The sequence below is a fragment of the Argentina silus genome, assembly GCF_951799395.1.
Source record: "Argentina silus genome assembly, chromosome: 2".
Classification (NCBI taxonomy): Eukaryota; Metazoa; Chordata; class Actinopteri; order Argentiniformes; family Argentinidae; genus Argentina; species Argentina silus.
The window spans coordinates 27,676,227-27,699,481 of NC_139656.1; the positions used below are offsets into that span (position 1 = coordinate 27,676,227).

General features: G+C 43.5%; 1 protein-coding gene across 3 annotated transcripts; it reads left to right on the forward strand.

The window, feature by feature from the left end:
* Positions 1 to 533: 533 nt before the first annotated feature.
* Positions 534 to 20,277, forward strand: LOC310820598 (vasodilator-stimulated phosphoprotein-like). Of its 3 annotated transcripts, none has more exons than XM_083692311.1 (13): positions 534 to 691; positions 8,137 to 8,308; positions 11,315 to 11,495; positions 11,715 to 11,781; positions 13,472 to 13,805; positions 14,978 to 15,099; positions 15,561 to 15,609; positions 16,349 to 16,391; positions 16,703 to 16,745; positions 17,036 to 17,137; positions 18,135 to 18,207; positions 18,325 to 18,382; positions 18,545 to 20,277. In XM_083692311.1, the coding sequence occupies exons 1-13, from the start codon at positions 687 to 689 to the stop codon at positions 18,580 to 18,582; spliced, it is 1,287 nt and encodes a 428-aa protein (XP_083548437.1). In that variant the 5' UTR covers positions 534 to 686; the 3' UTR covers positions 18,583 to 20,277. The 3 variants fall into 3 exon arrangements, with proteins under 3 accessions (XP_083548437.1, XP_083548439.1, XP_083548438.1); XM_083692312.1 differs by lacking the exon at positions 534 to 691 and adding an exon at positions 4,879 to 4,973; XM_083692313.1 differs by lacking the exon at positions 17,036 to 17,137.
* Positions 20,278 to 23,255: the final 2,978 nt, after the last annotated feature.

Sequence of the window (23,255 nt, forward strand, 5' to 3'; positions counted from 1 at the left end):
GAATCCAATAGAACACCTTTGGGATGTGGTAGAATGGGAGATTCACAGCTTGAAAGTGCACCTGAAAAATCTGCAGGAATTGCGTAATGCAACCATGTCATCATGGACTAGAATCTCAAAGGAATGTTTCCAACATCTTGTGGAATCAATGCCAAGAAGAATTGAAGCTGTTTTGAGAGCAAAGAGCCCTGCCCAGTATTAGTATAGTGTTCCTAATAAAGTGTTCGGTGAGTGTATATGTCAACATTACACTTAACATAAACTACACTTACATATCTGTTTGCATATCTGTTTGTTTTCCATGATATGTCCAGGTTGGAATATGAGAATCAATTGTCTAATGTTGTTGCAGCTATTTGCCCTATTATTTTGATATTGTTTAAAGGTTTGCGCTAACGTTGAATAAGGTGCACCAGTGTTTTTCAGCAGAGCAATGGGCCGGGCGGGGATGGTGATAGGATTTGACAAGCCTGCCCCGCTACCCCATTCAGTCATTCTCCTCCCCCGAACCAGGAAATTGTCGTGGTGTATATTTCGCGCACAGCCCGATTGGGGTGGCTAGATTGATACATGTGTGTATCACATTAACCATCGTTACATCTTATGTCTTCTATTTTTCTACACCGGCCTGTGATCGGAACCGAAATATCACGCTTGGGAGGAGGGATTTGCAGTCTAGACTAACAATGAGGTGAGGGCCGTGTAAATCTGATTTGTGCACGTTTGCCTGTTTTGTGTTCGACATGCAATAATGTTACTCGCCTGCTAAATTAGCGTTAATTTTCACGATTGTTTGTGGGGACTGTGGGGATCTGTACATTGTAACAATCGAAGGTTTTCGGTTGTCTTTGGAATGTTTTACGTGACTGATATATTCCAACAAAGGGCGCCGCGAATGATTTATGTTTATGTGGGCAATGACAGAAATTAGGAATAGTGCGAACACAAACTGCTTGTGTCGACTATTAACCTTGCTTCTTCCCAGTCTAACACTTTTGAGGAGAGCTGTCTTTCGAATGTATCCAGTGAATTAGCCTACATTTCGCCTTTATCATATTTTCCATCATAGTTTCTCCCTCCAGCCGTGGGAGCCGGGAACTCAGTGCTGCTTTCACACTGATTAAATAAGTAGGCTAATAAATCCAGTTTTCCGAGGGTATTGTGTATAGGCTTTACATATAAATGATATAAATCATTTTTCGACACCATTCACACTGCTGCTTAGACTACTACCGAGTCGGCTACAGTAGGCAACTGACTGTAATGTCACATTTTCTCCAGCACTCCCTCTCTCAGTGTAGGCCAAGCTGCTATTTCATAGCTTTACAAGGCACTCACTTTGAAAAGTGACATGCTAGGCCTTAATTTATCAATAGCTTAGTTATAGGAAAACATCACACACATGTGCTTTATACAGAAGAACATAGGGAACCTACAATTTGTGTACTCCAAGCCCAGAGGCTTGCCTCTCAAACTCAGCAGTGTGCAGTTCCTGTGTTTCTCAAGTGAGCATTTTCCCAAATGGCCTAAACTCCGGTCTGAGCTGAAGGGAATTCCCAGACCCCTTATTACTGAATGCCTACTTCCCTAAATATGTGGGAGGGAAGGAGAGAGAGAGAGATCTCTCTCTATCTATCTTCCCTCAGCAATAGCAGAGGACCCTGTCTTAATCCCAGAGGTATCAGCAGAGAAGGACCCAATTGGCTCCCAAGCTCAGCTTCCATTAACACTCAACCTCTATGATCATGACATCATGTGTAAACTAACTCCAGGATGTGCTGCTGCAGAGTCCAGTTCCAGTAAATGAAACACAATCTGATGCACTTGTCAATCGATACATGAAATGATGGATGGTTCAAAATATCTTCAACAAATATTACAATGTCCGTGTGAAGAATGTCATACGGACCAACTGGGTGTCACCTGTTTTGATGTTTCAGTTGGAATGCCCCAAAAAGCAGTTTAAATACAGAGATCAATATGCAAATGAGGAAGCCAGGGACAGGAGGGTTGTGTGACCCCAATGTGTCTCTCCTGTTTCTTTTCGTGTGTGTGTGTGTGTGTGTGTATGTATGTGTGTTTGTTGAGTGAATCAATTTCCTGACCACATCCATCCATCCATAAATATGTGTGCATGATGTGGACAGATGGGGAATGATGAGGAAGTGGATTGTGAGAGATGAATTGTGCTGTGAACTCTTGCAGCACATCAAAGTGAGGTGACACTGGTGAGTCAATGACAGTAAGTTAACTGTCACTCAGGGCTAGTCTCTCTCTCTTTCACACACACACACACACAACACACCGAAGCTCGAGGTAGCAGGCCTTTCTGTCGCAGTTGGCGCAACGATTCCGGATATTTATTCTCAGACATTGAACTAGTCTCTCTATTTTTATCTGAGCCTTCATCTTCGCATGATACTTCTGCTTTTGTTCATCAGGTCTCACCACTATGGCTTTCCTGTTGTGATGGTGGTAAAGACACTAAGCCTATACCATAATAAACTGTGTTTAAAGTACAGTAGACTATATATAAATATATATACGGTGATAGTTGTGAGTGTCTGTTTTATACTACACACTGTATATGTTTTCAAATGCACTCAAGTGTGTCGTTCATAGGTCTGTATCTCGTATAAAGTTTTTTCATAGTGAATGAGACAGCGGGTTTAGCTGAGACATTGTCATCCAGACCACATAGAGGCCTTTCTGTGTGAGTCAGGTTGTGAGTCAACTAAATGTGATTTCTGTTTCCTCTCTTCAAGGTGAACCTAAATTGTCTAACGTGGCTTCCATCCCCTCTCTATCTCCCCACCTTCCTTTGTACTGATCTGGAATCCCACCAGAGGCTAAAGGAGTATGATGCCTACCAGGTGTTTGCTAGCTCTCACCTGTCCCGCTGTTTCACGTCAGTGTAGATGAACAGAAGGAGACATTCCATTCTAACCCATTTTCTAATCTAATTGCTTATACCATGAGTCATCATGATCCACACATCAGTCACTCTATCTCTGATCTATCTCTAACCGGCCTCTAGCCATCTGTACCAGCTGATTCTGGGAAAAAAAAAAAAAAGGAATCGAGCTTGTTAGAAGTTAGAGAAGGGAAAAAAAACAAGCCTTCCGGGAATAGTCTTGTACAGACAGACACCCTCCCTACAAATCACAAGTCTGGGGAGGTGGGGTTCAAAATGAAATGGAGGAATCAGAGGAGGAGGCTCGGAGGAATGACGATAGCCGGATTTCCTGCGCGTGCACGTCCCTCCCATTATGCCTATAGGACACGGAAGGCAATTGTTGAGCAGGCGGTTAGCCGGGAGCATATGTGGGAGGCAACACGTCTGGCTTGGGAGACTAATCTCCGACTGACTCACTTGAGAGATGGTCTGCTCTCTCAAATCGGCAACGATTGTTAGCCCTACATCACAGCCTATTACTATCAGACACCTGCGGTTATGTCTTGAGCAGTTCAAACAGAAATCTTTTTCTGTCTTTGTAAGCTATGTTGTTTATTAAAAGAAGTGGTTCAGATGCAGCACACAGGGAAACACAGAATCAAGGTCATTTGGTTACGCTGGCTTTTTTTAAATGTATATGTCAGTGTCTGTTGATGTCTGTGTTCATGGACATGCGGTTTCCTTAATTTGGAGGCTTATGTCACCCTCATTCTATGGTAAACTCAACATGACTTTACGCACCAGGGAAAATAGGAACTCTGCAGTTTTGACATCATTCTTTCCCTCGGTAAGTCAGGTCTTTACAGGAAGTTGCAGTGGGTCTCAGCCAGGAAAGGGAAGTAGTACCAATGCTGCCTATTCAAGTCACCGAATAAGTCTACACTCCACCAATCAACTTCTCACGTGTCTGATTTTTGTGGCTGTTCAGGGCCCTGTCAACCCTTATCCTACCATCATTCAGCTGTAACTCTGCCTGTCTGTCAACAAGTGTTTGATTGTCTATTTGTGTGTGTGTGCCCGCGTTAGCGAGTGTGTGTGTGTCTGCCTGCTTCCTGTCAAAGCCTAGACACACACACACACACACACAGACAGACAAAGGCGTGTGAATGTGATGATAAGATTATGACCTCTCTGTAGCAGTGCCTGTACAGTTGGCCTTGAGCAGAACTCTAAATCTTTCACTACTCAACACTCTTGTAGAGTTGGTCTCAGGGCTGAAACACTTCACTTTCAGAGAAGTGAAATCAGCATTAAACGCACTGCTGCCGCTTTTAGACATGTTCTGAGAACTATTGTTGCTCAGCAATGGGTATTTTCAGAGGTGTGTGTGACAGAAGGAGAGAGAGCGTGTGTGTGTGTGTGTGTGTGTGTGTGTGTGTGTGTGTGTGTGTGTGTGTGTGTGTACTGCAGACAACTATTTTTTGTGTTTCCTGTACTTGTGGTTTCCTCTGTTTCTGGTGTGTTTGTGTGTGTGTGAGAGTCAGTCAGTTAGTCACCTGGGTGTGAAAAAACCAGTGTTCACCCCTGTTTGTTGTCCCCACAGCTGAAGCAGGGTTAGGCCTAACACACACACACACAGTCACACACTCAGGCTGGGTCGGAACAGGCACCATGTGTTCTGTAAACAAACCCAGCCCCAGATAGGACACAAATCCCAAAGAGAGAGAGGGAGAGGCAGAGAGAGAGAGGGGGGGAGAGAGGCAGAGAGAGAGGGGGAGGCGTGAAACAGAAAATTAGGATGAAAACAGACGGGAACAGTGTGGGAGGCAAGGGAGTGAAAAGCCGATAACACCTGGCGCTGCCGGAGACGTAGGCATAGGTGGCTTGGTGTGAAAGAAAGTAGAGAGATATACGGATGTGGGGAGGAGGAGGAAGAGCTAGAGAGAGAGCTTGAGTTTCAACAAAGAGAAAGAGAAGGGGAGAGGGAGAGGGAGGGAGGAAGCAATTCAAAGTGAGGGGAAGAAACAACAGGATTGTGTTTTAAGGAGTAGGAGTTGACGAGTCGAGGGAACATGGGGTGAGTAGAGGGGCAGAGCCATACGTTTGACGTAAGGAACAGATGTTTGCACTGCCTTATACAGACATCTGAGTGCACAGCACTGCCTCCTGCTCTTAACCCTTTCATAGCCTGACTGACTGATCTCTTGTCTTTTTCTTTTCCAGAGTGCCTTAAGATTCTCTTAAAGAATCGCGTCATCATCGAGTTAATCTGTCGATAAAGATAAGTTCTGCTGATGCCGTGATTTGCGTTGGAGCAGTGCACTGCACACAAATGCTTATCAGATAACAGAGTAGATGGCTGGAAAAGCTTTTGTTGAGTTGAATGCACGTCTCTGGTGTTGGGAGGCTGTGAAACAAGGCACTTCGGTACACTGTCAGTTTCCTGTTGCTAGACTTTTCTTCACTTCTTCTTTTCTTCACATTTTCTACCTTCTCTCCATCCATCCTTCTGTTGACATGGATCTGAAGATGACTGTGGTTGGACTTGGTAGATTCTTGCATGAGAGAATAGAAGAATTCCAGGGAATATTAATGTTGTGGTTATAAGTAGTGTTGGTAGAGCCAGTAAGGCGGAATTTTCTCCCCTCTGATCCAAGGTTACTTCCCGTCTGGTGGCTGAGAAGTTACACAGAGGTCTTGTCTTTGTAGTCCGTTACTTAAAGGGAGAGTTCACTGTTTTACACCTTTTATAGTCAGGTGGTTCCTGACCCTGAAAGTAGTCTACGGGCTAGGGGCAACTGTAATCCGTGGTTCAGAGTTGTTTAAGTAGCCACGACTAGCTTCAGCTAACATTAGCCAATGCTAACAAGAAAACGATGGGAGTGATCGGGGCAAATAGGCTAAAAATGTGTGGCCAAATCATCTTAAAGTAATTTCCAACCAAGTCAGAGGGTTAATTAGAGTTGCAATTTTGAACTTGGTCTACCTGCCCCTATTGCTCCCCCACTTTTTAATCCCTCACACATTCTCACACTCTTTCCACATTCTAACTCTCATACCATATACAGTCATGGCCAAAAATATTGGCAACCCTGCACTTCTTTCCGATAATGCACCACTTCTCCCAGGAAATTGTTGCAAATACAAATGCTTTGGTATTCACATGTTTATTTATTTTGTTTGCATTTGAACAACACAAAAAAGCAGAGAAAAAAAAGCCAAATCTGATATCATTCCACATAGAACTCCAAAAATGGACTGGACAAAGTTATTGACACCCTCAACTTAATATTTGGTAGCACGCCCTTTGGAAAAAATAACTGAAGTCAATCACTTCCTCTAACTATGAATGTGTTTTTTACACCTCTCTACTGGAAGTTTGGACCACTCTTCTTTTGCCAACTGCTCCAGGTCTCTCAGTTTTGAAGGGTGCCTTCTCCCAACTGCTGTTTGAGATCTCTCCACAGGCTTTCTATGGGATTTAGATCTGGACTCATTGCTGGCCACTTCAGAACTCTCCAGCGCTTTGTCCTAAACAATTTATGGGTGCTTTTTGAAGTGTGCTCTGGGTCATTATCCTGCTGGAAGACCCATGACCTCTGACGGAGACCCAGCTTTCTGACACTGGGCCCTACATTACCAAAATAATTTGAGCGCAATCTTCAGATTTCATGATGCCATGCACACAGTCAAGGCATTCGGTGCCAGAAGCAGCAAAGCAACCCCCAAAACATCTGTGAACCACCACCATGTTTGACCGTAGGGACCGTGTTCTTTTCTTTGAAGGCCTCATTTCGATTTCTGTAAACGGTACAATGATGTGCTTTACCAAAAAGCTCTATTTTGGTCTCATCTGTCCACAGGACGTTCTCCCAGAACGCAAACTTTAGCAAACTCCAGTCTGGCTTTTTTCTGTCTCTGTGTCAGCAGTGGGGTCCTCCTGGGTCTCCTACCATAGCTGACACTGTTGTGCCTCTGTTTACCCACCATTTGAACAATCCTTTGTTGCTGTCTTTCATCAATTTTTTCTCTTCCGTTCACGTCCAGGGAGGTTAGCTACAGTGCCATGTTACTTGCCACAGGTGAGATTAAATACAAATTAAAGGAGCATGAAATCCAATTATTTCTTACAATTTTGAAAAGGTGCCAATAGTTTTGTCCAGTCCATTTTTGGAGTTTGTGAAATTATATCAGATTTGGCTTTTTTGTGTTGTTAACCCTAACCCGAATGCAAACAAAATAAATAAACATGTGAATACCAAAGCCTTTATAATTGCAACAATTTTCTGGGAGAAGTGGTGCATTATCTGAAAGAAGTGTAGCAGTGCCAATATGTTTGGCCATAACTGTACGTGCATGCCTCCATCAATACATTTGTGTGTCTGTGTGTGTGTGTGTGTGTGTGTGTGTGTGTGTGTGTGTGTGTGTGTGTGTGCTGTGGTGGCACCATGAAGAGGTGTGAGACAGTCACTGCCTGCTTCCTCTGCTGTGCATCAGTGAGACATGATACAATCTCAACTTCCTGCCTGAGGGCATCTAGACCATGACCACTTCCTGCTCTCAGGAGTCATGACTACCTAATATGGAAGAGTGCCTGTGCCACCTAAACACACACACACACACACCACTGTCTCATCACCCCCTCTGAACCAGTGTTGTGACTCAGGTAAACAACAACAACACACTACAACACAACTGCAAAACATTCTAGTCCTTTAGCAAATGTTTTTTTTTAAAAAGAACACAGACACAAAGAACTACAGACACTCTGCAATCACAAAGCTGAGACTGTTCGTCACAAAATATACTCTCTCTTTTACTTTTGTGCTGTGATTTTTCTCATAGATGTTGTGTTTGATTTGAGCTGGTCTTGCATATGATCTACTATATAGGCTTCTTCACTCCTCTTTTTCGGTATATATGGTCCCAGCAGGAATCGAACCCACAACCTAAGTGTTGTTAGCGCCATGCTCTACCAACTGAGCCACAGAGGGCCAGATCGATGTGTTACTGCAGGCCACACATGTTGTTGGCTTACACTGCAGAGTGATGTATAAAAAAATGCAGAAGTGACCTCTGTTTACAGTAAAGATGCTTTGTAATCTGCGTCACTTATCAGGTCTAAAGTTCCTTGTCTTCTGCTGGCTGCAGGAAAGGGCTGTGGTGTACTTGTATTTACTTCCCTGTTTGAGAACTGAGGGAACACCATCTCTCTCTCTCTCTCTCTCTCTCTCTCTCAGTGAGTCGAGCATCTGCCAGGCGCGGGCCACGGTCATGCTGTATGATGACGCTAACAAGCGCTGGGTGCCAGCGGGAGCCGGGGGCCAGGCCTACAGCAGGGTCCAGATCTACCACAACCCTGTGGCCAACACCTTCAGAGTGGTGGGCCGCAAGATGCAGGCTGACCAGCAGGTAAGGACACACATATACACACACACACACACACACACACACAGACACACACAGACAGACATGCATACGTACAGTATGCAGTGGTCCTCTGTGGCTCAGGTGGTAGAGCATAGTGCTATGTGTATATATAAAAAAAACATGTATATGCACTCACCAGAAGTCAGCTAAATGGCATATATATACATACACTTTATTAGGCATCACACAATTCCTGCAGACTTTTCATTGGCACTTTCAAGTTGTGAATCTCCCATTCTACCACATCCCAAAGGTGTTCTATTGGATTCAGATCCGGTGACTGGGAAGGCCACTGAAGAACACTGAACTCATTGTCATGTTCATGAAAACAGTTTGAGACGACCTTTGCTTTGTGACATTGTCATGCTGGAAGTAGCCATTAGAAGATGGGTAAATTGTGGCCATGAAGGGACGCACATGGTCAGCAACAATACTCAAATAGGCTGTGGCATTCAAGCAATGATTGATTGGTATTAACGGGCCCACAGTGTGCCAAGAAAACATTCCCCACACCACCTCCACCATGAGACGGTGTACAGGGGTTCCTAATAAAGTGTTAGGTGAGTGTACATACATACATACTTATAGACACACACACACTGCCTATAGAAACACCTCCTTTCAACATTTTCACCTTTTGTTGCCCCAAAGCCTCCCCCCCCCCCCTTTTTTTTTTTCTTTTTTTTTTTTTATATATATATAAAATCAATCATTTATTAAAAATGAAAAACAGGGTAGATCTGTTTGCAAAAGTCTACACCCACTGGCTGTGGCTCTCCTTAAATGAGTTCAAATGCAAAAATGTCTTTTAATAAGTTATTCAATAAGTTGAATTGAGTTCATATGAGTGCTAGGATAACAGTAATACCTGTGATTTCATAATGAATATCTTTGTAGGGTCCCTGTTTTGAATAGGAATCAGTTATACACTGTTGATTAGACTGTCACTACTAACCCCGACAAACTCCCCAGTCCCAAACTCCCCAGTCCTGACAAGCATACCCCTACCATGATGCAGCTCCCACTATTCCTAAAATGGGCCATGGTGAAACGGTGATGTATGTGCTGGATTTGCACTTAACTTAATGCTTCACCAAAGAAACACATTCCAGACACTTTTTCTTTTTGCTGTATCACTTTAATTAATGGTTGCAAACACAATTATGGATTTGAAATAGGTTGTTTTCATAAAGGGATTCCTTCAGGCCACTCGGTTGTACTGTAGACCAGTGAGTGACTGGGTTATTCCCTCTGGCCTGGTGCTTCTCCCTCTCAGCCGTTCTCCCAACGCCTCAGGGTCGCATTCCTGGGCAGGTTTGTTCCTCTCCATTCCTTCAGTTTGCAGTGACAACCTGATCAACAGTGTGTGATTGATTCCTATTCAAATGATGGACCCTTGCAAAGACAGGGTTATACATTCCAAAACATTTTCGAACTATAATCATTGTACTCAATAGACTAAGTTCAACTTAATTAGTAACTGGTTTAAGAAACTTTTGCATTTCAGTTAATTCTTGGAGAGCCACAGCAAGGTGGGTGTAGACTTTTGCAAACAAGTCTTCTGTTTTTATTTTTAATAAATTATTAAAGATTTTGAGAATGTTTCTTTCACTTTGAAAGTGTCCAATAAGCTGTGTAGATCAGTGGACAAAAATCCAAATTCAATACATTTCGATTCCAAGCTCTGGCGCAACAAAAAGTGAACATTTTGAAAGGGGGTGTAGACTTCCTATAGGCACTACAGATCCACATCCACCCACACACTGAATATACACCGGGACTAACTTTGGACTAACTGACTGACTTTGACTAATAAGGACTGATTTGAACTAGGAAAGTAGTGTAAAATTCGATATCCATACAATAGCCTACAGAAGTATGGTTAAAATCTGACAGAGATTTGGACATGATTCTGTGTGTGAGTGTGTGAGTGTGTGGGGTTGTTACACTCACATTAGTGGTTAGGCTATGCAGCTCCAGTGTCTCAGACTGTGAGAAGACAGCCAGCCTACCTTTCTGCTCCCTGAGGTTAGCCTCATGAGTATAGTCTCTGTTGATGTGTCACCTCTGTTTCCTCTTTCTCTCTGCCTTCTTCATCTCACTTCTGTTTACTGTGTGCCAGGAACTCTGCTCTCTAGCAGCATCAACACTCTGAAAGGACTACCGAGGGTCCTCACTGTTTATTTAGAATTTGACCCACACTAGAGACAGCTAACCTAGCGTAGCCTAGCCTGTCCTAGCATATTGGTACTGTTTCCAAAAGCTCTATCGCTCTCAATGACAATTTAGCCTAGCGTACCACCTGGGAACAGGGTTAGGGTTTCCACAGTTTGTGTTTTTATGTGGTTTGTGCACCTCACCTGATTCCACAGATATGGGCACATTATGGGACTCTTTTATTTACTACATGATATTTATATTTTATTTACATGCACATGCACAGCCTTTAATGACTACTAGCACTGCCAATGGTGGCTGTCGATATGTATGAAATGAAAATGATCAATGCATATCAGCTTTCTTTTCACAGTATATCCATGAATGTCTTTTATTTCTTGGCCATCCTTCAATTAAATGAAATGAATTAAAATGAGTTGATATAAGCAATGTGAACATGCTGTGCATGCAAAGAGAAAAATCCCCCAAACAAAAACAATAAAAAAATACTTGGTCTCAAAACGATATGGCAGCACTACTATGTATTACGAAGGAACAATACAATGTCCATGAAGGTGATGTGAATGACAGTCTAGTCTGAATGCCTCCTAGTGGAATTGACCAAGAATTGCAGTCTCCTTTTAAACCTGATAGATACTTGCTTCAGATGAGCATGGATAGCAAAGGAAATTGACACACATAACCTAGGTAACCTCTCAATTGTTAAGACTATGCACGCATAAGAGCTCTTTTATACATAAACTCTCATACTTCACACATCTATATCCTGTCTGTTACTCAGTGTGTTCCTCTTCCTGCCTGTCATTCTAGGTTGTCATCAACTGCCCTATCGTCAAAGGTCTGAAGTACAACCAGGCCACGCCCAACTTCCACCAGTGGCGGGACGCCAGGCAGGTGTGGGGGCTGAACTTTGGCAGCAAGGAGGATGCCGCCCTCTTTGCCAATGGAATGAATCATGCTCTTGAGGTGCTGAGCGCACTAGCAGACTCAGGTAAACAACAACAACAACAACACACTACAACACAACTGCAAAACATTCTAGTCCTTTAGCAAATGTTTTTTTTTTTAAAAGAACACACAGACACAAAGAACTACAGACACTCTGCAATCACAAAGCTGAATGACTTGCCAGCTTTGTTAGACCTCTTTCGTCCGTCACTAGTACAAACATTGAAGCTCACTACGTGGCATTTTGTGCTTCTCCCCTCAGGCTACTCCTCTCTCCCCCGCCCCGTCCAGAATGGACCCTCCCCAGAGGAGCTGGAACAGCAGAGAAGGTACCATTTATGGGGGTCTATATAATTAACTATAGTTATAATTACAGAGCATCACAATACAAAATACACTCACACACTAAGTGCAACATGGTGGGGGGTAGAGACTAATATGTATGTTTCCCCTATGAGACACACTCTTTTTACATCTTAAGTCATTTAGCAGATGCTTTTATCCAAAGCGACTTGCAGTAATTACATTCACCTAAAGTAACTGAATCAGCTGTATCGTCAGTCATCGTAAGTAAAACCTTTGATAAGAACAAGTGCCATTGGCAGTCACAGTGCGAGAGAAAGGAAAAAAAACAGTTTTTAGTTTTTTTTAGTTTCAGGTAATGTACAATAGGGTGTTTTGGGTGGGCTGGAGGGGTCTGAGGAGGAGTAGCCCAGGTGTAGCCTGAAGAGATGGGGTTTTAGCAGGAGATAGGTAGGGACTCTGCCGTCCTGACAGTGGTGGGAAGCTCATTCCAAGACAGAGAAGAGCCGTGACCGAGTAGAGCGACCGCTACGTCCTCGTAGAGAAGGCCAAGCGGCCAGCAGAGGTGGAAGAACCGAGTGATCGGACTGGGGTTTGTGAAGTGAAGGGTGCACTCTCAGACAGCCACTTAGCTCCAGTAACTATCCCCTTAAAGCTAATCAGATTTGACTAATGAGGTCTGTTGGCTGACCTCAGTGGTGGTAGGCAATGATGGGTCTTACAGCAGCAGTGTACCAACATAGCAGTACACAGACACAGCAGGAGATAGCGATGTGTGGGATGGTATTGTCTTTGGAGATCCTACCTCAACCCCGGAAAAGTGCACAGGCTGTCCTGTAAGTTCTACTGTGTATATATACGATAGCTGATACTTATTATTATCTGTGTTGTGAATGTGAGGATGTAGAGGTATGTTGTGATGTCACTGGAGTTGTTGTTTTTTAATTTAGTTTTAACTGGCAGCCTGGCCTTTTGGTAGCTGAATCAACCCATAACACAACTATGATTTTGTGATTCCTCTCACCGTCTCAATTAAAATGAGTGATTTACCAGCTACTGGATTTCCCCCCAAAAGTATGTGCAACACTGTATTGATTTACACGTTACATTTAAAATATTCCAGACGACAATTCTCTACCCTCCACTTGTGAGTAACCTGAGGGTTCCATATGGTTTCCACAGCTATTAACCCTTTATGTTGTGACTGAAGGGCTACCCCAGACAGGCAAGTCAGTTTAAGGAAGTGAAACACACACTGCCAAGGTCCAGCCAGGTTTTCCCAGGTTTAATTATCTATGGAGACTCTCTCTGTCTGTCAGCTGAGAGCTAAGGAAGTGCAGACAAGGACAACAGATAATCTACATACTGTAGTTGACTAAAAGTGAGCAGGACTTAACATTTGACATGAGCCAGGTATAGTTGAGCCTTGGGGAGACTTCCTGAATTTGGATTAGCGTGGGATGTGGCTGCGTCATTGGAAGGACAAGCTTGGCATCAGCTGGTGGCTGAACAAACACATAAGCACTGCTGATGACACCCAACACAATGCTGTGACACATTCTACCTGCTGACAAATGGATGGTCATGTATCTCGCGTGCATGATATAACATTCGGTTTTGAGTTTGTGTGTGTCCTTCTCTGTGTAAGAGGTGATGAACCAAAACTGCTACACGGAGTAACCTCCCCTTGCCGGTTTCCTGCCCATCTCCCTCCAGACTTGAGCAGCAGAGACAGGAGCAGGAGGAGAGGGAGCGCCTGGAGAGAGAGAGACAAGCAGCTGCCCCCCCACCTGCACCTGCCCCCCCACCCGCACCTCCCGCAGCCCCCGGAGGCCCTCCACCTCCTCCAGGCCCACCTCCACCCCCTGGCCCTCCACCCCCACCCGGGCCCCCACCTGCCCCTGGGGTTGGGGCCCCCCCTGCACCACCCCCGCCCAGTGGAGGTGGTGGGGGAGGAGATGGAGGTGGGGGTGGAGGAGGAGGAGGACTTGGAGGGGCAGGGGGGCTTGCTGCCGCCCTAGCTGGGGCCAAACTACGCAAAGTGGCCAAGGTGAGACCCTTTAAACAGTCAGTCCATATATTCTGTTGTTGCATGTTATACAATGGACATAGTATGTTTGTATATCTCCAAACTCTCATGTTTAGATCAAATATTGCAAAAAAAAACGTGGTTAATACTCAACTGCGGCCCTTTTTAGCTGAAAAGTGTATTCTAAATTTGCATCAGGCTTACTCTAAACTTCAGACTCCTTTTAATGCTACACAACACTCACTGATGGACCTTGAACTAGAGGCTTTTCCTTTGAACGTGGAAAAAACTAAATACATTCTATTCTCCAGATCCTGCAAAATACAGGAGTTAAATATTAATCTCTACTTTAACCTCATAGTAATTGTTTGATTTCAAATCCGAACTGTTGGGAGTATAGAGCTAAAACAGGACGAAATGCTTCCTCTTTCCAATAATTATGGAGGGCATCGCAAATATCTCATTATCTGGATCGATGACAACACGTATAGATGTAATTTCAAAGGAACTGAAAATTAAATTGTGTTTCTTCTATAGAAACAAGGCCTGTTTCACACTTGAAAACAGGAGAAAAATCCTTCAGTCAACCTTCATGGCCACATTGGATTATGGTGATATAGTATATATGCATGCCACTACATCCTCATTAAAACCTCTTGACGCAGTATACCATAGTCCCCTCCGATTCATTACGGGAGACAAATTGAACACACGCCATTGCCATCTCTATCAGAAAGTAGGTTGGCCATCCCTCTCTACGAGGAGAAAACAGCATTCCCTTCTGTTAATAAGCCCATTTACAAAAAGGACACAGGAGTGGTTAGTTCTCAAGGTCCCACCAACATTGGAAAAACAACTTTTAACCAGTATGGTCCGAAAAAGTGGAACGAACTTCAAGTGATACTAAAAATACTCTTTAATACCGCTTGGCATTTTAGGTTGCTCTTGGGGACCTAGTTACAGAGGAGTGGATGAAATTGTATGTTGTGTTTGTTTGTTTGTTTTGTTTATTTTCTTGTGTGTATAAAAAGAGACTCTGGTCTCAATGTGACTCCCTGTTTTAAAATAACAGTATATACAGTATAGGCTACTCAATGAGTCTTCTCCGACAAGACTGCTTCTCAAAGGCTATATCACATGACCTTGATCTACAACCCCTTTTCCTCCCGCTCCCTTTCTGTCTCCCTCTGTAGGAGGAGGGGGGAGGCGCAGCGCCAGCAGCTAAAGCTGCCGCGGCACCATCAGGAGGTGGAGGAGGAGGAGGTGGTGGTGGTGGAGGTCTGATGGGAGAGATGAGTGCTATCCTCGCCCGGAGGTGAGTCACTCAGTGCCTCACTCTGACATAGTTTGGTAGACACAGGTGGAATTATATTTGTCTCCAGATAGTTAGTGCGTCTAGAGGCCTTTTCTACACTTGACATTGAAATCAGACTTCTGTTATCCGAACATGATGATCAGATAACAATCCGATTGCAGTATGTGCGTCCAGAATCTGGTATTAAAAGCTGTCTTTACCGTCAATACATTATGTAATTACACCAGCAAAGCCAGAGTGATGAGGCCTGATGAAAATAAGCAGAAGTGTCAAGTGAAGACTATTTTAACATCTGAGAACGGAAGCTCCTCAAGACACATCTGAAAATGTGTTAAGGGTGGCATGCTGCCTCTTGAGCGTGACTGTGACTATGACTGTGTTTGTGTGTGAGTGTGAGGGTGTGAGACAGTGTGTGAGAGAGAGAGATTGTAGGGCTTAGCATTGTGTGTCTTTGTATGCAGGAAGAAAATCTCAGATAAACCAGTTGCAAAGAAGGATGAGCCCATCAACGTAAGTTCCTGTCTGTCATCTTTCTAGAAATGACAATCCTCCTCGCATACATCCACAAGAACAGTCTGATGTCAGAACTGAGATCCTATGGACTGTCAAATAATTTTGAGGTTTACTTGAAAAAAAGAAAAACGTAGAATATTATTACATGAATCTATTCCTAATTATAAACCATGTTTAGCATTGCATGGTGTGACTGTCAAAGTATCAATATTTAAATATCAATATTTAATATTGCCACGATGGAAGTTGAAATGCTAACTGTTTACCTCAAATGTTTGGTGTTGAGTGTGTAGTTTTCATACTCCTTTGATATGGTGTCAATCAATTTCCAGATTTAGGTTCACAAGCTTATGGGAATTGGGAATTGGGAGATATGCTCCTTTTTGACCAATGAGATCATTTCTGGGCATTATCATTAGTATTTAGGAGAGCTGTTTTGACTTGTGCACCCCCCAAGGCAAAACCCTCCATAATGTAACTTATGAAGGTTTCACCCATATATCTCCCATTTGACCCCGGTGTTCGACATACTTTGAGTTAATACACACCGTTCTCAAATTCTCTTATCTTGCTTTTTCAAATCCCAGCAAGGCCTACAGCAAGCTATTCTCAACCCCAGTTTCCCCAATAGTCACAGCTGCATTATTGGATACTGGCACAAACACACTGTGGTTGAAGGCATATTTGGTACAGATGTGTACTGAATGCTGCATTGTTTGTCTTTCCACACCATCAGGATGACTCTGACTCCTCAGGTTCCAAGTCATCAGGCCAAGGAGGTGAGGGGATATTTTCTCAACTGTCTCAAGTCTGTCTGGGTGGAATCCTAACTTCGAGATCCGTGCATGTAACTCTGACATTCCCATAAATCTTGCGTGTGCGATCGGATCTGGAGTTAAGATTCAACCCTCCGCTTGTATCATCCACCAGTCCTAATTGATTGTACGAATCACACTCCAATCAGTGTCTCTGCTCCAATTGAATCTTCTTTCTCCGTTCTGGATGATTTGAGCAGTAAATACTTGAACATTTTGTTTATTATTATCAATTGATAATTATTTAAGAATTATTATTGTGCTCTATTCTACAGACACCTTAAGGAGACCATGGGAGAAATCAGCCACCATGCCCAGGTAAATACCCACCCTTGTCCCACCCAGGATCCCATCTCCCCTTTCAATCCAAGTTTGTCTTTACAGTTGTCCCTACGTGCCAGCATCAACCCAAAGCGACTTACAGTACAGTGAGTGCATGCATTTGAGTATATATGATCCCAGTGGGAATCGAACCCTCAACTTTAGCATTGCTAGGGCCATGTCCTACCACACAGGGCCACCCAGCCCATTCTCTATGCCACCCCGCTGGTGCTATAGGTTTATATGAGGGCAGGTGTTTGAGAGTTGTGCATACATGTGTCAAACAGGAGCAACTCGTCCAGCATGATCCAACGGGAGGCCAGCGCCAGCCCCACCACCGCTGGCCCTCCTCCCATTCCCCCTACTACATCCTCTGCCCCAGTGTCCAGGTACCCCTCTCCTCCCCTTCATCCCTCTACCCCTCCTGGTACCCCCTCTCCTCCCCTTCATCCTTCTATCCCTCCAGGTACCCCCCTCCTCCCCCTCTCCCTCCTCTCTCCTCCTCCCCATCTGTCCCAGGGTTCCATGTCTGTCTGCAGCTGATCCAAAAGCTCCTCTTTTAGTTGTTCTGCCCTTCCAGCTGTACTGCCCTCTGCCCTGTGTGCCAAGTGGGTTAAGCGACATAGATATTGTGGTGAACTATATACTGTAGCTCTGAGCCCTGAGACTCCTCAGCTTCTGGTCAGGGGATCTGAGTGTGTCTCTGCCGCTGCTGCTCCTTGTGTCTTTGTTGTGAGTCTTGCTGCAGAGTCTTATGAAAGGCAGAGTCTTATGAAAGGCAGAGTCTTATGAAAGGCAGAGTCTTATGAAAGGCATTTGAAGAGTGTTGTCGGTGCAGTATGCTTTTATCGCTGAAGCAGTCGCTCAGTGTGTCTCTCTGAGCACTATGAAGGTTTGACTTTTGACCATGCATTTCCTTCCTTCGTGTGTGTGTGTGTGTGTTGCTTGTGCGGCGTGCCTGCTCATGGTCTGTTTACACACACACACACACACACACACCATGTGCTTGTGCAGAGCAAACTGCAGACACTAGCCAGTTGGCTCATCAGTGAAATGGTTTCAATTCCCAACTCTAAAAATACCATGAATTGAGTTTCTCGCTGTTCCGTTTCTATGTTACTGTAGTACAGTGGAACAGCAGGGGGGGGTGTTAGCAACCCTTCATTACTCCGCAGCTTCCCTCGAGACCTCAGCAGTTGCCACGGGGACAAGATGACTGGACCCCGGCTCCCGTGGAGATCGCCATCTGTTGCCGTGGCAGCGAAACACCCTGCCACTTTGCCTGAGCTCCCATACTGTCACTCTCCCCCTTTCTATTGTTTACAATACCTCTCCTCACTTCCACTTTCCTTTTGCCCCCCCCCCCCCCCCCCCTCTCTCTCCCAGGATGAAAGCAGTTAACAGCACCGCCGACAACACACCAGGCAGTGAGGAAACGGAGATGGAGAGAATCAAACAGGTCAGAGCTAGTCATGCTAATGTTACTGATTTAGCTTTTTGGAATTAATTTATGTGGGTAATGTTTTCTGATTTTTTTGGGGATTGGTGATTATGACGATGGTTTCTCTGTGTTTAGGACATCCTTGAGGAAGTGCGAAAAGAACTCCATAAGATGAAAGATGAAATTATCGGGGGTGAGTTGAATTCCTTGTCCCTTCAAAACGTATATTTGTACTCTTTGCTTTGATGCACCTTTTGGATATAACAAATAGTGTGACAAAGATAAATCACTGCTGTGGCTAAGTTTAGGAATAAGCGGTGACTTTGGGGTCTAATTGCCTCCCTCTCTCTTTCAGCATTTATTCAGGAGCTGCAGAAGAGAGGCCCAGTATAGTCTCTCTACATAAAGCCACTGGCACAGGGCCAGAAAATAGAGGGATGGGAAGGAGAGATGGCCAGATGGAGGGATGGCCCATACATTTCCTGCTCTGTTCTGCATCATCTCCTTCCCTCAACAGCCAATGTCTTATAACACACACACACACACGCGCGCACACACACACACACACACACACACACACACTCCATCTCCCATAGGTTTAGGATTGTACCATCGGCACTCTCCCGAACATTTCTGTTGTTCGCCGTTTTCTCTTGCTTGTTTGTTGATTTGTCATGGTTTCAGCTCCCCGCCCCCCCCCCCCCCCCCCCCCAACTAGCACCATGTCTAACCTGTGTCCATCTCTGGGCATATCTGGCCTTACTCTTCACTAGTACAGAGAATTCAGGGAATACCATCTACCATAACACATCTGTCAAAAAAAACAACCAGTACCTTTCAAATAGTTGTCTAGTTTCCAAGTCTCACCAACCGAACTGTGGGGAAACCGTCACTGCAGCTGAAGACTCGGTTTATTTTTTTGTATATTTTTGTAATGTACTGCTGCAGTGATTGACCACAGGTAGGCGCTGTGGGTCAGGAAAAGCAAGACCAAGGAAACCTTCTCTGTAGTCTCTGCATTGATGAAGAACAGTGAGGGGGGGGGGGGGGGGGGTAACTACAAATCCCAGTTTGCAACAATAGGGGTTACTCCCCTGGTTGGCGTCTGAATTGAAAGGGTTGAACGTGTTGCCTATTCCCTCGCTTTCCATCACACCAACTGTTTTTTACCTCAGGGACTAGCAGAAGCATATCAGTGTATGTGCTAGATAGGGTTGGCAGCACCATTGTCGTTCACCAGTGATCATCACCCACTTCCCCCCAGTCCGCAGACAGATCCTACATTGTGGATGTATGACACAATGTGCCATAGAAACAGAATGACTAGAATTACTTCGCATTACTTTTTTTTTTTTTTTTTTCTTTTTAAAGCAATGGCCCAGTTGCTGATCGGATGCAAGATGATTTTTTTCCAAAAATGAGCAGATTTTAAGCACTTCTATTGCTTTTGTCTGTGACATTTCTTAGCTCCCTGTGTATCTTGTTGTCCATCAGGTCGGTATGTTGGCAATAGGCCTTTGTGTTGAAATGGAGAACCAATACCTGTTCTGCCATTGTATTTCTACTCTCCTACCACTGCCTACTTGTAATAAAAAGGTAGAGAGGGGAGGGGTTGAAAGAGGAGAGCAGCAGGGTTTGGGGACCGTGCCTGGTATGATTCTGCTGCAGTGCAGGTAACTGCTGTGTATCACTGTGCACTCCAGGCATCACGTTTGACTGTGTTTGTTAAAGATACTTACCCGCCATGTTAGCTGCCTCTGTGACCTCCGCCTACAGAGACGCCAATCTCTGCCTCGCCTCTGAGCACACCTACAATCGCATATAGATTTGTTTTTAAGTAAAAGATTTAAAAAAGCATATGCATATGGTTTGTATTTCCATTGGAAATAATGTGGAAATGGCAATGGAAGGTATTTTTTGATTTATTTTTTTGAATAAATTATAATTGTTATTTTGGATTTATTGAAGGTGATTTTTCTATTAGAGGGATGGATTTTTACACTGAAATGTTGTGTGAGAGAAAAATGCTGTAAAGACACTGGATCGGAGATGCCACTCGGGTCAAATACAGCTTCTTCTTGTATCAAACTGTGTGGTCTGTCTGTTCATTTGATGTCTTAAAGGGTTTGGGAGGGATTAGTGTGTAACATACTATAGTAGGCCACAGTAGCAGTCAGATTGACCTTAATGCACACTATTTGTATATCCCAACAATATTCACAATCACAGTTTCTAAACTTAAAATATAGAGTGTATTTACTGTACTGTAGCACTAAGTGAAAACACAAATTACAAGTGTGCCTGTGTATGGAACATGTTGATGTACAAAAGCATTTATGATAGTATTTTACATTTAATTGTATCACAGGGTTTATTATTATATGAAAGACTTGCACCTACCTACACGAGTCTCACTGAATAATCAGAGTGTATTCAGCTGTGTACAGATATCTGTACATATGTATACACTCACTGAGGACTTTATTAGGAACACCTGTACACCTTCTCATGGTGGAGGTGGTGTAATGGTGTGGGGAATGTTTTCTTGGCACACTTTGGGCCTGTTAATACCAATCTGTGGCTTGAATGCCACAGCCTATTTGAGTATTGTTGCTGACCATGTGCATCCTTTCATGGCCACAATTTACCCATCTTCTAATGGCTACTTCCAGCTTGATAATGCACCATGTCACAAAGTCGTCTCAAACTGTTTTCATGAACATGACAATGACTTCAGTGTTCTTCAGTGGCCTTCCCAGTCATTGGGTCTGAATCCAATAGACCTTTGGGATGTGGTAGAACGTGAGATTCACAGCTTGAAAGTGCACCTGAAAAATCTGCAGGAATTGTGTGACACAATCATGTCATCATGGACCAGAATCTCAAAGGAATGTTTCCAACATCTTGTGGAATCAATGTCACGAAGAATTGAGGCTGTTTTGAGAGCAAAGAGCCCTGCCCAGTATTAGTATAGTGTTCCTAATAAAGTCCTCGGTGAGTGTATATACTGTATATATAAAAAAAGTGCTCAACCAAATAGAACTAGGTCAAGATGTGTGACTACCTATTTACTGTAAGGCGCTCTGGATAATAGTGCCTGTTAAATGACTGATATCATGTAGAATGTGGACCATATTCATACATATCCATGGTCATTCAAATCATATAGCTTGTCAAATGAAAATCCAGCACTCTCGCAAACAATTTCAAACCATGTAAAAAACAATGCACCTCAATGTTCTCAAGGAGATCTCCGTAGGCCCTTATTCCTGTGTGTTTAATGCCTATAGTTCACTTAGTAATGGTCAGATATTTTCAAAACATTACATTTAACCAGTGCCAACATAAACAAAAACAAGAGTACTGCCTTCACAATGTGCAGAGGAGTAATAACGTACTTCACTTAAAAAAAAAAAAAAAAAGTTGTGAATTACCATCATCATTCCCTTAGGGTTAGGGCTAAACCTAACCCTAACCCTAACCTATAGATGAAGACAAAAGGTTTAATTGCTTAAATCAAACTTAACCTACTTGGCTATATCACCAGCTCTTACTCCTTCCTTTGGTCTGAAAGATAGAAACCTGATCGTTTTTTTCTCGTCAAATCAAGCATTATTAATACCTATCCTATCTTCTCAGATCTGCATGTGGTGCTGAGGGCTATTGGCTAGAGGTCCGTTCGGAATTGCACTGACAGTAGACATACTGGTGTGCCTGCTGCTTCCATGTATGGCCATAGAGGGGAGCCAGGGAGCACACTCACATACACTGCTACATTATGAAATCAAGGTTTATTTGTCATATACACAGAACACAGCCGTAGACGGTGCAATGAAATGCTTAAGGCAAGCTAGCTCCTCAACAGTACAACAAAGTAGTAATAATAGTAATAACAATAATAACAATAATAATAATAATAATAATAATAATTCCACACCCTCACCCCTTCCCCCTAACCCCTACCTCTTTGATATGCACATACTGTTAAGGAGTTGATAGGTAAAGGCCTATAGTATTTTAGGTCAGGCTTCAATCACCATATTGCTTATATACCCATGACCCTTCTGATCCCCTCAGTTCTAAAATATAGGGTCTAGGGAGGGAGCAAGAGAAAATTAAATGCAAAAAATCTAAATGCAAAAAAAAACAACTTTAATAACTTTGAGAGTACTGTTGGAGTGAGACTTTGTTGAAAAGACATTTGTTTCTCTTGTGCCATATCATTCTAGTACAAGCCGCAGGGCTCTCAGCTGTGGGGGCCAAACTGATCGTTAGTGAGAGAGAGTTGGGGGAAATGAAGAGAGAGAATACAAACAAACAAACAAACCAAGTTTTATTTGCCAATCAATCATCAATCAATCGATCACTGTTTGGAATGTGGTATTTCTGCACACACCGCCCCCCGAGACAACACATCTGCTGTGTTATTTTCCTATTGCTGATTCGGTACCTTCCCCGCACCTGTGAGAGGAGTCTACTACTTCAGATTCACTGCCTGTCACCCTGCTAGTTCAGAGAACTTTGGTTTTTAAATGTATAAAAATGAATGAAGAGAATAATGCACACATTTCACCAAGGTAGTGATGGATATTATGAGTATGCGTCTAATGCAGCTATCCTTGAGTTGGAGGTTGGGGATGTGGTCTACATGCGTCTGCCTGGAAGCTACGAGGTCTACGACGATTCTAATAATCGAAACACATTCAGTGGCTTCCTGCTCCTCACCATGTAAGCGTTGAATAGAAGGATGTTCTCCAGTGTGATGAAGATTTCAATCAATAGATTTATTTATTGATCATATTAAATTTGTACTGTGAGCAGACAGACAGACACAGACAGATCCGATGTCATGAATAATGAAGCCGATGCAATGATGAGGTTGATGCAATTTACTAATACACATATTGAAATGAATATAAATGGAATTTATATGGATGGATTTTGCATTCTATTCATTATACCACTTACCAGATGTCTTCATCTCAGCAGATGCACTCATCGTGTGTAAAACATAATTAGTTTAAAACACTGAAGGGAATGTAATGCTATAACAAATATCATCAACT